The sequence below is a fragment of the Taudactylus pleione genome, unplaced genomic scaffold (genome assembly GCF_031769625.1).
Source record: "Taudactylus pleione unplaced genomic scaffold, aTauple2 ptg000479l, whole genome shotgun sequence".
NCBI classification, from domain to species: domain Eukaryota; kingdom Metazoa; phylum Chordata; class Amphibia; order Anura; family Myobatrachidae; genus Taudactylus; species Taudactylus pleione.
In genome coordinates this window covers 16,512,979-16,529,083 of record NW_028284881.1, presented here as the reverse complement: position 1 = coordinate 16,529,083, position 16,105 = coordinate 16,512,979, and the positions used below count along the sequence as shown (strand labels likewise).

General features: G+C 45.7%; 1 protein-coding gene across 1 annotated transcript in view; it reads right to left on the bottom strand.

Annotated features, from left to right (window-relative positions):
- Nucleotides 1–207: 207 nt before the first annotated feature.
- Nucleotides 208–16,105, bottom strand: part of SUSD2 (sushi domain containing 2) — a 289,389-nt gene continuing 273,491 nt past the window's right edge. The window contains exons 26-27 of the mRNA XM_088449259.1: nucleotides 9,865–9,961; nucleotides 208–262 (exon numbers count right to left, since the gene is read on the bottom strand). Of these exons, the coding sequence (XP_088305385.1) occupies nucleotides 208–262; nucleotides 9,865–9,961 (152 nt within the window). The remainder of the gene's footprint in view (nucleotides 263–9,864; nucleotides 9,962–16,105) is intronic.

Here is a 16,105-nt window from a genome sequence, read left to right as displayed (position 1 = left end):
TTTGGGAACCTCTGAGTTAAGGAGTATGATAATCTTATCCTAAAGGAGAGAGATCCACCATATATAAGAAGAGAGAATGTCAGTTAGTAATTGGAATTAACACTCAGAAATGTTGAACCCTGGAAACTGTTTGTACAGTATGACATATGGCCCTGAGGCAGTGTCTCTTCCATCCTTTCCTGAGAATATTTTCTTTACAGACTCCTCCTATAGTTCATGAGATGTTTGGAAAGTCACCGGAGGAATGCTGATCTCTTTTTTCCTGCAAATACAGATATATTACATATTAATTCCCCATTACAATGTGTGCCCCTTACTTTCAAATGTTCAGTAAAATATAAAAAATAAGCTATTCTGCATTGACATAAGTATTGCAGAGTTGCAATATTTAATATAATTATGATGTGTAAAAGGAGCATAATAAAATCACCTAAAGTTACAACACTGGTTATTTGGTTACAAAATGGGGCTGTTTATTATAGAAATGACAGAATGCTTATGACACAAGGATGACTTACATAGAATTAACAACTCATACTGTAGTTTTGTTTATTTACCCAACAAGAGTAACTTTGTTCTTCTGTATATTTAGCTGCTCCATAAAACATGCCGTATAAAGGAGGACTACATACTGTATATGAAAGAGGCATGAAACAGCTGTCATTCTCTTACCCTGCTGGATTAATCAGGTAATACCGCATTACTTGTACAAATTCCTAATTAAGTATATATTTACAAGATAAGGATTGCACCTGGTAGTTTATTGTGTCTTTTGAAATTCTCTTTACTGTATACCACCCTATAATTAGTTGCAAGTGCTTCTAATTATTCTGTTACTATCCATTTGGTCGCCGGAGGTCACACTGTGTAAACCACAGGATTTGAGAATACAAGTGTTGAACAGAGCAACAGAATATCAATTACCTCCTTTTAAATTTCTATGTATGAACATCAGTAATTTTATACATGTTTTACATTCCTTCCCTATATGCTAGGAGACCATCCTGCATATGCCCTTTAATTCATAGGTATGAGATATTAACTGGCAAAGCTTTTAACTTTATAAGTGAATGGCGACATTTACTGGGAACATTTGTTACAAAATTAAGTAATTCTACTCTTTGAAATTCTAAAAATAGCTAATCATTTGGGCAGAGGTCGCATGGTCCTCACCTATCATATTTAAGCATTTAGCTTAAACTTGGCAAGAGAACCTAGCAAGGAAGACGACAGGATAAGTATAAGATTATCGTGTAACGATGTCCGTGTCATCCAAGGCTCAGGAAGGAGCACATTTATATGTTGGTACTTTGCCAGGATGCAGCATGTTCTTAATCACCATGTTTGATTCAATGATGTTGGAATTCTATGCACATAGGGCCTGATTCAGACCCGTTCGCTATTTGCGGTCGTTCGTTCAAAAACAAGGGGTGGCTATTCAAATGATCCGTTCGCAAATTGCAGTCTGTTCACACCTCTAAGTCTGAACGAGCGAGCAAAACATACGCTCGTTTATTTGTTAAAAACGCCCCCTGGCCGCTCGCACCATACGTCATGTCCGCTATTTATTAGATTAATCGAGTACATCGACCAGCGTATGAACTGCTCGCTATTCTTGTGGTTGGTTTTTTCAACCAGTATTTTGCGAGCAGTTCTGAGTTAAAAAAAACCAAGTGACGTGGTCAATGACGCTGCTGGATTAATTATGCACACCCATAAAACGCCCGTTTTGACCTTTAAGCACGCCTGCGTTCGGATCTCCACTCCCCGTTTTCAAGCACCTTCCCCTGTTACCACCCACATACGCCTCATTCTGTCACTCAAAATAGCAGGCCCTCGCTATATTGCGTACCAACGATTTTCGGCCGCACTGACTGGTTCGCGCATGCGTACTAAAAACCGTACGCATGCGCAGATGTGCGAACATCGCTCGGAACGAGCGTACTGCCGCTAGCGAGTGGCTCTGAATGAGGGCCATAGTACATAGTGAGCGATTACAGCACCCAAGACATGCATTAAACGCTTTAATCACTGTTACCGCTTTGGTTCATTTTATTCTTATTCAAAACACTTTGAGATGAAATGTTTGGATTTATAAATGTTTACTAAGGGGAAGAAAAAAATACAACCAGAATTATAATGATGATGTAGATTTAGGGTCTATTACTTTTTATGTGTCACATGGTAATCTTGGGGCTGACATTACATGCTGGACTACAGTAACGCTGTCCATCCACTAGGCGATTAAACCTAGCGTTGGAGCGACAACGACGGTCGTTATCGCTCCATCGCTTGGTAATCGCCCGCAAATCGGGCAGTAAAAGGTTAAAAACGACCAGCGATGCACGCGCCCGCTGGTCGTTTTTAACATCAATCATCGCCCGAACATAACGGTCAACCTGACGACCGCCGTCAGGTTGCCATGTTTGGGGATGATTGATCTGCATACACTGAACGTCTGAACGTTCAGTGCATGCACTTCACCCCGCGGGAGACGACGGCGTCGTAATCGTGCCGTCGTCCCCGCATCGTGTAATGGATGGGCAGCTTAAGCTCTTCACTTATTTGCATTCGCACAATCATGTTTATCTTTTAGTTTTGGTAACACAAATTATATAATCGGGCCAACCTAACCAAACGTACAGTATATTACATTGAAGTGCCTTTGAGAGTGTTGTTCTTTCCAGAAGACTTTGATGCCAATGCACAGCTGAATGCAAGTTGGTTTTGAGGACTTAAGGTGCCCATACAGCTACACGATTTCGGAACGATTGCCCGATTTTCAATGAGTCATAAGATGGATCTTGTGAAAATCGTGTATTATTTTAGTAAGATACGATCCGATGCGCGCTCCAGCAGCTCCTATAATCGGATTTTATGATCAGATGTGCAGCACATCTTGTCCATCGTATCGTGTGCAGATCGTGCCATTTATTTTGTTCATGCTATCAATGACTGTTTCAATGACTGTTTCCCTTATGAGCCTGTGAGACACAGGATCAATCTTATGACAGATCGTGTGCTAAGAAAAACAACAAACATGCTGCCGAGACTGCCAGGGAGCTCTGGGGAGTCGTAGGGAAATCGTATGATGTATCTGATCTTATGCTTGTCGTGTAGGTGTATGGCCAGCAGTATGTTGGTTGTGTTCGCACTGCGCTTGTGTCAGAACTATGCATACACCAGACGAGTGATACAGAGTCTTATGCAACTTAGTTGTAGCTCAAAGTATGGCTGAAGTTGCGGAACTGTGTGCTAAGTGGGCGATCTTAGGATACATAAGTTCAGAGAGGGCAGAACTGCAGGCTATGCATATGTGTAATTATGCCTGTTGTTAGACAGATCTGATCAGTGTGCACTGGTAATGATGACAGCTATCAGTGGCGTCACAAGGGAGGTGCGGGCCGCATGGGTGTCAACCACGGAGGGGTGACACCAAAGTGCCGACTCATCCTCAGTGACAGGAGCCAGGTGCTACACTGTAGCATTACATGCAGCACTCGGCTCCTGACACAGTGAAGGAGCCGGCACTGCACATAGACTGGTCCCCAGAGGCAGTCCAAATCTCTGAGACCCCCTTAGTGACTAAAACGAGGCCACGTCCCCTACTTGCAAAGCCACGCCCCTTATTGCTTCGTCTCACACAATACAACCCTCCCCGCACTGGGTGTCACCACGGGGAGGGGCGTAATTGACAGCTATGAAACCAAACGTAGAGACAGAGGTGTTCCGATTACACAGAAACATTCAGACAAATATACACATTTATTTTACTGTGCACGCATGCAGGAGCAAATACGCCTGATTTGCATTCAGACCTGCATTAACCCCTGTCTGCTTTTCACAATAATGACCAATGTGTACCTGCACTTGAAAAATATTAAATATACTTTAAAGACATTGGCTGTGATAATATGCAAATGCTATATTCAGCCTTCCCCTGGTGCACTCTATCCTGAGTCTGAATGTGCAAGCACTGAAACACTCACTTTCAGCGCTTCTGCATGCTGTAATACTGCTGGTGATTCCTGACATGCCACCATCAGCAACCACCACGTGCACCATCAATACTTGCACCAGCCCAATGGCATCTGTGGCTGCGATTCTGAGAATGCAGACACTTTCCCTGACGCCTGCGGCAGTCCCATAACACATCCATGAGATGTATTTTTTTTCATTCACCTCAGACCAGCTCCCAGTTACCCCATCTCCCAGTCAATACCAAGGAACACCCATCAATTTGCTTACCCATTTGAGCCATAGGGGTTTTCAAAACATTTTGCGGATGTGCAGTAGCAAATAATCGCTTAGCTACGTTAACATCGGCAATGGTTTCGAATTGTGTGCACCTCTGAATAAGGCCATTCAGGTCCTGATCAGAGTTTGGATTCATTTTGCACCTCATTAAGACCGTGTTGTAGACAGATTAAGTGTAGAAATACACTGCATGTGCACCAATTGCTGTGCAATATGGTTTGTCTAGGTGTAAATTACCAGCCTTTACCTGGATCTACCCCTGTAAATGGGGCCCTGTCACGTGCATCAACAAAGTAGTGCCAAGCGTGCGCCTGTGTCATAAGTAAAGGGCCGGCTGGCTTGACCGTTAAAGGGTGCTGTAACCCCCAAAGTACACTCCAAACCAAAAAAATATATATTTTCTGTGTTTGTGAATTGTGTGCGCAGTAGCCGCACGTTCATCAACAAAGGAGCAGCGCCAAGCGTGCGCCTGTGTCCCATAAGTAAAGAGCCGGCTGGCTCATTTCTTAAAGGGTGGTGTAACCCACAAAGTGCACTACTCTCCAGCAAAAATAAAAAAATATTTTCTGTGTTTAGCCGCACGTATATATCAAATCGATATAACATAAATGGAGGACCAAACTTTCTCCGATAAAAATAAAATAGAGAAAGATCAAGAACCACTTCCTCCTAGTGCTGAAGCTGCTGCCACTAGTCATGACATAGACGATAACATGCCATCAACGTCGTCTGCCAAGGCCGATGCCCAATGTCATAATAGAGGGCACATACAATCCCAAATGACAAAGTTCAGGAAAATGACCTTGAAAAAAACATTTAAATCAGCTGAAGAGAAACATAAACTTGCCAATATGCCATTTACGACACGGAGTGGCAAGGAACGGCTAAGGTCGATCCCTAGTATGTTCATGACTAGTGGTTCAGCTTCACATGACGATGGAAGCCCTCCTCCCACTAAAAAAATCAAAAGAGTTAAGCTGGCAAAAGCACAGCGAAGAACTGTGCTTTCAAAGAAGATATCACAAATCCCCAAGGAGAGTCCAAGTGTGGTGGTGGTTGCGATGCCTGACCTTCCCAGCACTGGACGGGAAGAGGTGGCTCTTTCCACCATTTGCACGCCCCCTGCAAGTGCTGAAAAGAGCACCCACAGTCCACTTGCTGATATGCAAATTGAAGATGTCACTGTTGAAGTACAACAGGATGAGGATACTGGTGTAGCTGGCGCTGAGGAGGAAGTTGGCGAGGAGGATTCTGATGGTGATGTGGTTTGTTTAAATCAGGCTCCGGGGGAGACAGTTGTTGTCCGTGGGATGAAAAAGCCCATCACAGTCATGCCTGGGCAGAAGACCAAACATTCCACCTCTTTGGTCTGGCAATATTTCTATCCAAATCCGGACAACTGTCTTGCCATATGTACCATATGTAAAGGTGAAATAAGTAGGGGTAGGGACGTCAACCACCTAGGAACATCCTCCCTTATACGTCACCTGCAGCGCGTTCATAAAAAGTTACTGTCAGTTCAGAAACTTTGGCTAAGACCGTAAGCAGTCCAGGGACACCTAAATCCCGTTGTCCTGTTGTATCCAAGCGCCTGCAAACCACACCGTCAACTCCCTCCTCGTCAATTTCCTCTTTAGTCAGGATCGGAAGTAGTCCTGCAGGCGTTGTCACTGGCATGACTGACTCTCCTATCCAGGATTCCTCCGGAGGATCCTGCATTGCTACGCCTACTGCTGCCGCTGCTGCTGCTGTTGCTGCTGCTGGGAGTCGTTCATCATCCCAGAGAGGAAGTAGGAACACCACTACTTTTACTAAACAATTGACCCTCCAACAGTCCTTTAAGTACGACAGCAGTCATCCTGAAGCAAAACGTATAACTGAGGCCTTGACTGCTATGTTGGTGTTAGACGTGCATCCGGTATCCGCCATTAGTGCAGTGGGATTTAGACAATTGATGGAGGTAGTGTGTCCCCGGTTCCAAATCCCGTCTAGATTCCACTTCACTAGGCAGGCGATACCGAGACTGTACAGAAACGTCAGAAAAAGTGTCCTCAGTGTCCTGAAAAATGCCATTGTACACAATGTCCACTTAACCACGGACATGTGGACAAGTGGAACAGGGCAGACTAAGGACTATATGACTGTGACAGCCCACTGGGTAGATGTATCACCTTACGCAGCAACAGCAGCAGCGTCAACAGTAGCAGCATCTCAGAAACGCCAGCTCGTTCCAAGGCAGGCTAAGCTGTGTATCACCGGTTTCAGTAAGAGGCACACCGCCGACAACCTCTTAGAGAAACTGAGAGAAATCATCGCCCAGTGGCTTACCCCACTTAGACTCTCTTGGGGATTTGTGATATCTGACAACGCCACCAATATTGTGCGGGCATTACATCTGGGCAAATTCCAGCATGTCCCATGTTTTGCTCACACAATAAACTTCGTGGTGCAGAATTTTCTGAAAAGCGACAGGGGCGTGCAGGAGACGCTTTGGGTGGCCCGAAAAATTTCTGGCCACTTTCGCCATTCAGCGACTGCGTGCCGAAGACTGGAGCGCCAGCAAACACTCTTGAACCTGCCCCGCCATCACCTGAAGCAAGAGGTTATGACGCGGTGGAACTTAACCCTCTATATGCTTCAGAGGATGGAGGAGCAGCAAAAGGCCATACAAGCCTATACATCCACCTATGACATAGGCAAAGGAGGGGGTATGCACCTGACTCAAGCGCAGTGGAGAATGATTTCCGTGTTGTGCAAGGTTCTCCAGCCCTTCGAACTTGCCACACGTGAAGTCAGTTCAGACACTGCCAGCTTGAGTCAGGTCATTCCCCTCATCAGGCTTTTGCAGAAGCAGCTGGAGAAAGTGAAGGAGGAGCTAAGATGGAGCGATTCCGCTCGGCATGTGGGACTTGTGGATGAAGCCCTTCATTCGCTTTGCCAGAATTCCAGGGTGGTCAATCTGTTGAAATCAGACCACTACATTTTGGCCACCGTGCTCGATCCTAGGTTTAAAGCCTATGTGGTGTCTCTCTTTCCGGCCGACACAAGCCTGCAGAGGTGCAAAGACCTGCTGATGAACACACTGTCAGCTGAAGCGGAACGTGACACGTCAACAGCTCCATCTTCATTTTCTCCCGCAACTGGGGCTGCCAGGAAAAAACTTAGGTATCCTAAGCAACCCGCTGGCGGTGATGCAGGGCAGGCAGGACCAAGTTTGGACATCTGGTCCGGACTGAAGGACCTGGCAACAATTTCTGACATGTCTACTGTCACTGCATATGATACTGTCACCATTGACAGAATGGTGGAGGATTACATCGGTGACAGCATCCAAGTAGGCATGTCAGACAGTCCATACCTGTACTGGCAGGAAAAAGAGGCAATTTGGAGGCCCCTGTTCAAACTGGCTCTATTTTACCTGAGTTGCCCCCCCTCCAGTGTGTACTCTGAAAGAGTGTTTAGTGCAGCCGGGAACCTTGTCAGCGAAAGGCGTAGGAGGTTGCTTCCACAGAATGTGGAGAAGATGATGTTCATCAAAATGAATTATCAGCTCTTCCAGGGAGACCAGCCTCCAGAACGTACAGAGGGACCTGTGGTGGTGGATTCCAGTGGGGACGAGTTAATACTCTGTGAGGATGAGGATGTACACACTGAAGAGGGTGAGGAATCGGTGGATGAGGAGGATGAGGATGACATCTTGCCTCCGTAGAGCCAGTTTGTGCAGGGACAGATTAATTGCCAGCTTGTTTTGTGGGGGCCCAAACGAACCAATCATTTCAGCCACAGTTGTGTGGCAGACCCTGGCGCTGAAATGATTGGTTTGTTAAAGTGTGCATGTCCTGTTTATACAACATAAGGGTGGGTGGGAGGGCCCAAGGACAATTCCATCTTGCACCTCTTTTTTTCTTTGCATTATGTACAGTTTGGGGCCTAGTTTTTCAAACTGCCATCCTGTCTGCCACTGCAGTATCACGCCTAGATGGGTCACGTGTTTGTGCCGCCCACTCGTGTCGCTTAGCATAGTCATCCAGCTACCTCGGTGCAACCTTTTGGACATAAAAACACTATTGTGAGGTGTGAGGTGTTCAGAATAGACTGGAAATGAGTAGAAATTAAGGTTATTGAGGTTAATAATAGCATAGGAGCAGAAAAATCTACAAATTCTGTGATTTTAGCTGTTTTTATGCTTTTTTTCAAAAAAATACAGATCCAAAACACAAAACCCAGAACCCAAAACACGGAAGGGTGGTTTTGGCAAAACCAATCCAGATCCAAAACACGAAGAAAGATCCAGATCCAAAACCAAAACACAAAACACGAAAAGTGACCGGTGCACACCCCTAATAATCAGTAAAGTTTTTTTACATACGTCCCACTGTAAATAAGCTCTCATATGACTACATTTTTAACTCCATAAATTCCCTTACATGGCTAAGGACCTATAGATTATGTCTATGATTCTGAGACCTATATAATGCAAACGCCTCTCTGGCCGACCACTGTGACTGTAATGCCAATGCACTGTACACAATATGCTAATGCGACTTACACGTCCTAATATGTACACCATTGTACCACCCCAATCTTCCGTACGCGAGAGCAGCCATCACCATTATCATACTTACAGCTATCCCATGATAGGTGCAGGAGAGCAGCTTGAATTTGTCTTTAAGCGCATTATTCATCATCACTTAATTTCTACAAAAGCAGGTGAAAATGAAAATTTTCACCTGCAATTGTAGAAATTAAGTGTCCGGGCCATTAATGCAGGAGATGTCACAGATATCTCCTACTTACCTTCCTGTCCCGGAATGGCCCGCTGTCCCCACACACTTGTAGGAGGACAGAAATCATCAAGCTCCAAAAATACAGAGCTTGACTGCGGGAGCATTCGCCATCTTCAGATGGTGTTTGCTCCCGCACTCACCACTGACCCTGCTCCTTCCCTTTCGGATCCCTCCACCCCTCTGTCCAGCTCCTTCTGGGAATCCTGGGTTTTTTGTTGATTGGCTGTCTTGACAGCCTTGTTACTAGGTATATTAGCTGAGTTATTGGTTGGTTGTCTGACCAATGGAGTGAATTGTGGGTGTGTTTGAGGACTATGTATATAAGAGGTGATTGTGTATGTGATCAGCCTATTTGTAATTTCTGGAGCCCACCCTGCCGCCCAAAGCTTTGCTGCTGTTGTCTTGTTCTGCCAACTTTTTCTTCCTGATTCGGTGAAGGCGCCGCATGGCGGGAGAACGCTGCATCTCAATGGCTTTATTGTGGGGCAAGAGAGCGTTGTGAGGGCGCTGGACCTCGATGTATTATGGCGAGACCTTCGCAACGTAAGTGCGTCTTTAGGGGGAGCGTTTCAGTCGTTCCCCATGTATGTCTCCAGCTTGAAAGCTAGAACTGAGTATGCAGCGTCTCCTGGCCACCTTGGTTAGGTGAATTATTTAATTGATAAATAAAAGCTGTGACCTTTTAGACAAGCTGTATTTGTGTCCGTCTCTTTATTAGATAAGCTAAGTGTTAAGTTTAGTAAGGATGTTTAAGGTATTAATCGGCAATAAACCAGTGCAGCTCTTATAGTTTTCATGCTGCTGAGTCGTTGTCACATACCTGCTGTGCTTCTTTTCATGGAGTCCAATCAATATGAGTAGGACTAGGAGCGTGAGGAACCCAAGCACACACCCTAGGACAATGCCCAGAACATTATCTGAAAGAAGAAATATTAATTTTAGTTTAAGAAGAATGAAATATTTATTGTAAAGATTATTTTTATTTGTGACTGTAGATGTAGCCATCGTAAGTATAGTTAGTACATATTGTGCACAAACTAAGTGCTAAGGGCCTTATGTAGAGTAGTACGCAGTACACACAGCAGCTGTCTATTCACGCAGCTGCTGTGTGTAAATATGCTAATGCTGCAGGAGGCGTCTTGTGTCAGTGGACGCCTCCTGCAAGCTTCTGTGATCTGCTGCTGCGTGCTCATCTGCAAAAACATCGCCCAGCTAAGTAGCCCTCAGGTTACGCAGGATGGCTGATGTTTTCACTATGCCATGGTCAATGAAGCTGCGTCAGAAGACACAGTCAACAGCCTTGGCACAACTTGAAAATGCCTTGACGCGCCCCCTGGTTCAAGAACCCTGGCATCACTGCCCCTTCCCCACCCCTACATGGCTGCAGCATGTCAATCATGTTGCGACTTAGGGAGGACTGCGATTGACGTCGCAGTCGGTGATTGGCACATCTGCAGTGCAAGTCCTGCACATGCGCCGAGGCGTATCTATAATGGGTGCAGGGTGTGCACCCATAGTCTTATACTTACCTCTCCGCACTGCATATGCAGTACTACTGTCCCCGGGAAAACGGCGCGGGTACCATTTTCCCGGAGACCCGCCCATGCGCAGTAGATTCTCGAACTAAGCCAGAATCTACAGTACACCATGGGACCGCCAGAGAGAGGAGGGGGTCCACACTGAGGGCTCTGAATCAGGGCGGATTTAAAAAAAAAAAATCTGCCTCCAGGCCGCTCGCATAGCTGTGGGTCGATTATCGCGACCATCGGGCTTGCGACGAGACCCTTGTGGTAGGGTCTCGGTTCCCACAAGCCCGAGTGAACTTCCTGCTCTAGTAGAGCAGGAAGTTCACTACTGACATCACGAGTGATGTCAGTAGGGCCGGCCAGAAACGGCAGGCATTCCTTCGGGAACGCCTCCGTTTGTCCAGCCACCGCCCCTCCCCGCCTAGCGAACTCCGGAGCGAGTGAAGTTCTCGCTCGCTCTGGGGATTGCGCGTGCACACTGGCCGACCATCGACCCGCTTGCGAACGCTATGCGCTCACGAGCGGGTCTGAATCAGGCCCTGAGTCTGCACGCGGGCCCCCTTCTCTCTTAAAACACCCCTGGCATGCGCCAATCATTAAACATCGGAGTTGTGCATAAACCATTAGGTTTACGTACAACCCTGAAGCAGGCTGTAAGTGCACACTTCTAAGTGCAAGTATGTCAGTTCTATTCACAAATATGTAATTAACAAAGTAATTAATCCTAGTTCTCATTAAAACCTAAACATAAAACTTTTTGAAATATTACATTAATGTGAAAATTGAGTTAATGAACATTGGTGTAATGTCAATTTAAAACTATTGAGATATTTATTACCTTTTCATAAAGCACTCACATATCACACTGTACTTTACAGAGAATATTAAGTCATTCACATCATTCCCAACCCCAATGGAGCTTACAATCCATGGGCCTGATTCAGACACACTCACAAGTGCTATACGTTCGCGAGCGGGTCTATGTTTTGGCGACTAAGCATGCGCACGCCGGAGCCGGCTCCGACGTGCGCATGCGCGATACCCGGCTAGCGACGGGCGGGTCCGGGTCTCGCACCAAAAGGGGGCGGCTGTCGATTTTGATCGACAGCTTGCTCTGTTTTGGAGGTGTGGCCTGGGGTGGCTGCACAAACGGAGGCGTTCCCAAGTGAACGCCTCCCGTTTGTGGGTGGCCCCACTGACATCACCAGTGATGTCAGGCGGGGAATTCCGGCTCTATTAGAGCCAGAAGCTCTCTGGGGCTTGCAGCCACGAGACCCTACCACAAGGGTCTCGTCGCAAGCCGCAATAGCTGTGGGTGGTCACCCACAGCTATGTGAGCGGCCAGGAGGCCGCACAAATAAAAAAAAAAAAACTTCCCTGAATCAAGGCCTATATTGCCAAACATAGGGCCTGGTTCAGATGTGGAAGGAGGTGCAATAGTGGCTGTGACTTTTGTCACATCAACTACTACGCATTTTAAAACCACAGTTAATGGGCTTGCTATTGAGACGGCCACTGGCTGCGGCACTGATGTTGAAAGTAACACCATCAAACAGTCATCAGCTGCACCAACGGATATTAGAGCAACCTTACGCCCCAGACACACCTGTCGACATGCCTGCCGTCGAAAGCCCCCTCCTACTCACTGGCCAGAAATGCAAGTTGCATGGATCTCCTTGCAATTCAGATATACGTCCGTCATCAGTAACCATCGGAATGCATGCGCAGATTTTTAAACACCTGGCACTTGCGTCTGATGTTTTAAACCTGTCCACCTCTAAATCAGGCCCACAGACACAGAAACACACTAGGATTCATTTTGTCGGGTAAATTAACCTAATGGTCAGTATGTTTTTTGGAGTGTGGGAGGAAATCTGAGCACCCGGAGGAAACACACAAAAACATGAGATGACCATGCAAACACTATGCACATAGGCCGGGCCTTGGTGGAACCCATGTCCCCAATGCTGTGAGGCAATAATGCTAACTGTGCCATTGTGCTGCAAAATCATTGTTCTAATAGAGGGGGGAGCTAGAGCTAGTATTTTATATACAGACTTCTACAGTAATAATAATTATGTCATATCACAGAGTGCATATTATTTTTAGATATATTTTAGCAGTATAAGCGACATCTGACACTTTGCTTACTTTGCTGAGTCTATTAATGAAGCAGTAATAATACATTTTCAGTTTGCTACTTCCTCCTATTTAATTGGTCTACCGCTGAGATATAACAGATTTCTCCTGCAGTCCCTCAATTTTCACTTGTTACCAGGGTCAGATTAAGGCTTGTGGGGGCCCCGGACCAACTAAGTTGTGCTGACCCCCTCCAAAATATATGACACCCACCACCGCTATGACCCTTACCATGTTCCACAATGCCCCTCTGCATGCCACACAGTGACCCCGTGTTTGCAGTGCAACCCCCCAACCCATCCCCCGTGGCCCCGATACTCACCTCCTGTGGCATAACCAAGACTTGAATGCCTCCAGCTCTGTGTTCTGTGCATGAAGAACACGGAGCTACAGCAGGTGCCACTGGGTCAGACCGACCATAAGTGGCGGCCCTCCTGTGTGTGGGGACCTCAGGGCGACCACCATTGTTGCCTCCCAATTCGACCGGCCCTCATTGTTACTGCAGTTCATATAACTATGCTTTGGGCATTGCGCTGTGGCTTAATTTATGAAAAGCTGTATTTCTCATTGATAGGTAATGACATCTTGAGATGGTGTTACCTATACCCATCACAAGGGAACCTCTGAAGCTGGAGTAGGTTTGTGAGATCCCCTCTAGGTCAAAGCTATTGGCAGATGTCTACAAGTTGGAAGTTGCGTAGCAGATGTGAACCAGGAGGTAAGTCCATATGTTGATTCCAAACCAGAGTAGGTTTATTGAACATAAAAGGATACAGGTGATATAAGATAAACAGAAGTCAATATGATTAGGTAGTAATCTCTCTTGGGCACAGTACAGTACAGCCATACAGCACTGTGAGGCTCCAATACACACAGTGTCAGGCTTGGGCACATGCAGACCCTTTTTAGAGTCAAGTAAACAAGTCTTGCAACTGCAGTCTAATTGGGTTGAGAATTACATTTCTATTTAGAATCTTTAAGAGTGTTAATTGGGTTAAGCTATATAAAAAGCGAGAAAGTGTGAATGTGTGTGTCAGGAACTGTATGGGAAGTTCTTCAGGTGAGGATAGAAGCCAGGGGGTTAGGGTGGCTAGGGAACAAGCAGGTGAGTGACAGTACTAGGTCTAGCTATTGCGGCCAAACCCAGGTTTGGCTAGACCTGCCCAGAGTGGCAGGAAGACCAGTAACTATATTTAAGAGAGTTAATTCACAGGAAACCAGCACAGAGACAATAAAGGTATAACACTAGAGGCCAGCATTAGAACTAAATAACTAGGACACAAGGGACCAGCTAGTGAGCTGAATAATTGACTACAGGAGATCAGCGTATGAGCTGAGCACTTGAACACAGGTGATCAGCGTGTAAACTGAGTACTTGAACACAGGAGATCAGCGTATGAACTGAGTACTTGCACAGAGGAGATCAGCATGTGAACTGAATACTTGAACACAGGAGATCAGCGTATGAACTGAGTACTTGAATACAGGAGATCAGCATATGAACTGAATACTTGAACACAGGAGATCAGCGTGTGTACTGAATACTTGGACACAGGGAAATGTAACACAGGATTGCACTGAGAATAGTAAAGGAACCAATCACTGACCAGTTGCTGACTTGCACTGAGAACACAGAGAAATGTAACACAGGAATGCACTGAGAATTGTTAAGGATCCAGCTGAGAGCTAACTAGTAATTAGCATGAAAGTAGACACCAGTAACACAGGGAGGCAGCTGGGGAACTGAACAGCACAATAATAACAACATAAGAGCTGTTAGAAAAGAACTGGAGTTCAGTGAGAGAACTGACTTGACACACTGAAAGTCAGCCTTGTAGTGGACGCAAATAACACTGGAGAACAGCATGAAGGCTGAAGAAAACCACAGAGGAATTAACATAGAGAAATACTGGTGAGTATCACAGTCACTGAAACAGCGAAGCTGAACAGCAGTTATCTGTTTCTGGAGTCATACTTAAATACCCTTAGGTAGCTGGTCATTGGATCAGAGGATCAGCTGAGTGACCGCAGGACTACCATTGGGAGAGACTAGTCAGGTGATATGGTCCAACATGGCTGCGCCCATGCCCGTCACCCTGGGAACCAGGACGCACGCACGGAAGCCCTAGCAGACTCCGGGGAGAATACTCAGTCACCACTCACCTCCACTCCCAGCGACTGAACACGTAAGCCCAAGGATGCCAGCATGGAGGTGAGTAGCGGCCGATCCCAGGCCGCATCCTGACAGTGTGTCTGTTTGTCCATTATGCACGGCCAGAGTTTTGTACCTAGCTAAACCAAATTTGGCATGATGGTGTATTTTGACCAGATTAAGGTTTTTGGCTATGTTTTACATTTGTCAGGGCCATGGAGGTTTACATGGTGCCCACCAAGTAGGCAGTGGAGTCTCTGATATAAAATTTTTGTTTAAGCTACTTTGCCCATGTCTTCCAGTGCCTAAAACTGCACTGCTCTGGCACAGGCTGATATGTACCAGTGGGGGACAGGCAGAGCTCCAACGGAGAGAAGTAAGTCAGAGGATCAACTGTCACTCTGCACCTGCACTGACAGTTACTAATTTCCTCCAAGCACATATTCATATGCCATGGTCTCCAATGTTGGTCTACATGTAAAAATGAAGGCTGCAGGTGTACTTCAAGGTCCTTTCTTCAACTCGGGCAATGGCAGGTATCCCAGCTAGCTCTTTATATTTGCATATAAAATGTAAAACTGTATGAAAGAAAGATGGTGATGGGGCCTTGTGTTTAGTGATCACTGTATATTGCAATGTGTTATTATCAAGATGGTGGTAACATCCATGAGTTACCAGGAAGTCTTATTGACACAGAATCCATCCAGTAATTTCTATAGTATATATTTTATTAGGTTTCTAAGATTTCTGTCCCCTGTATATGCAGTGGCCCCATCTAGAAAAAAGTCATCCTCTAAATGTATCCAATCCATTATGTAAGTGACAACATGGTGAGCGGGCAAAAATATAGCCTTTCCCTTTAGTTAGAACACAGCCACAGTTGTACGCCTAACAATATGGTCATTTTACAGTATGGTGTCAGAAGACAGTGACAGAAATTACATTTATATGAGAAGACAAATGAAGAAGTCAAAGACATGCTACTTGACAAGAAAACAAATCACAAATGTGCTTTAACTATGACTGAGCATTTCTAAAACAGTCAATGACCGTATGATATTTCTGAGAGGAAGCCTTTCATTTGCCGATGTGTCATGTTATTCAGATTGTTTAATATTGCAGCATGTTCATCTGCTGTGGGCAGCAACCAACAAAGCTCAACAAACTGAACTTGTTTGGCAGGCCTTTGGCAAATGTACAGTGGTTGGCAAGCTTCACTTACACACAGATATTTCACATTCTGG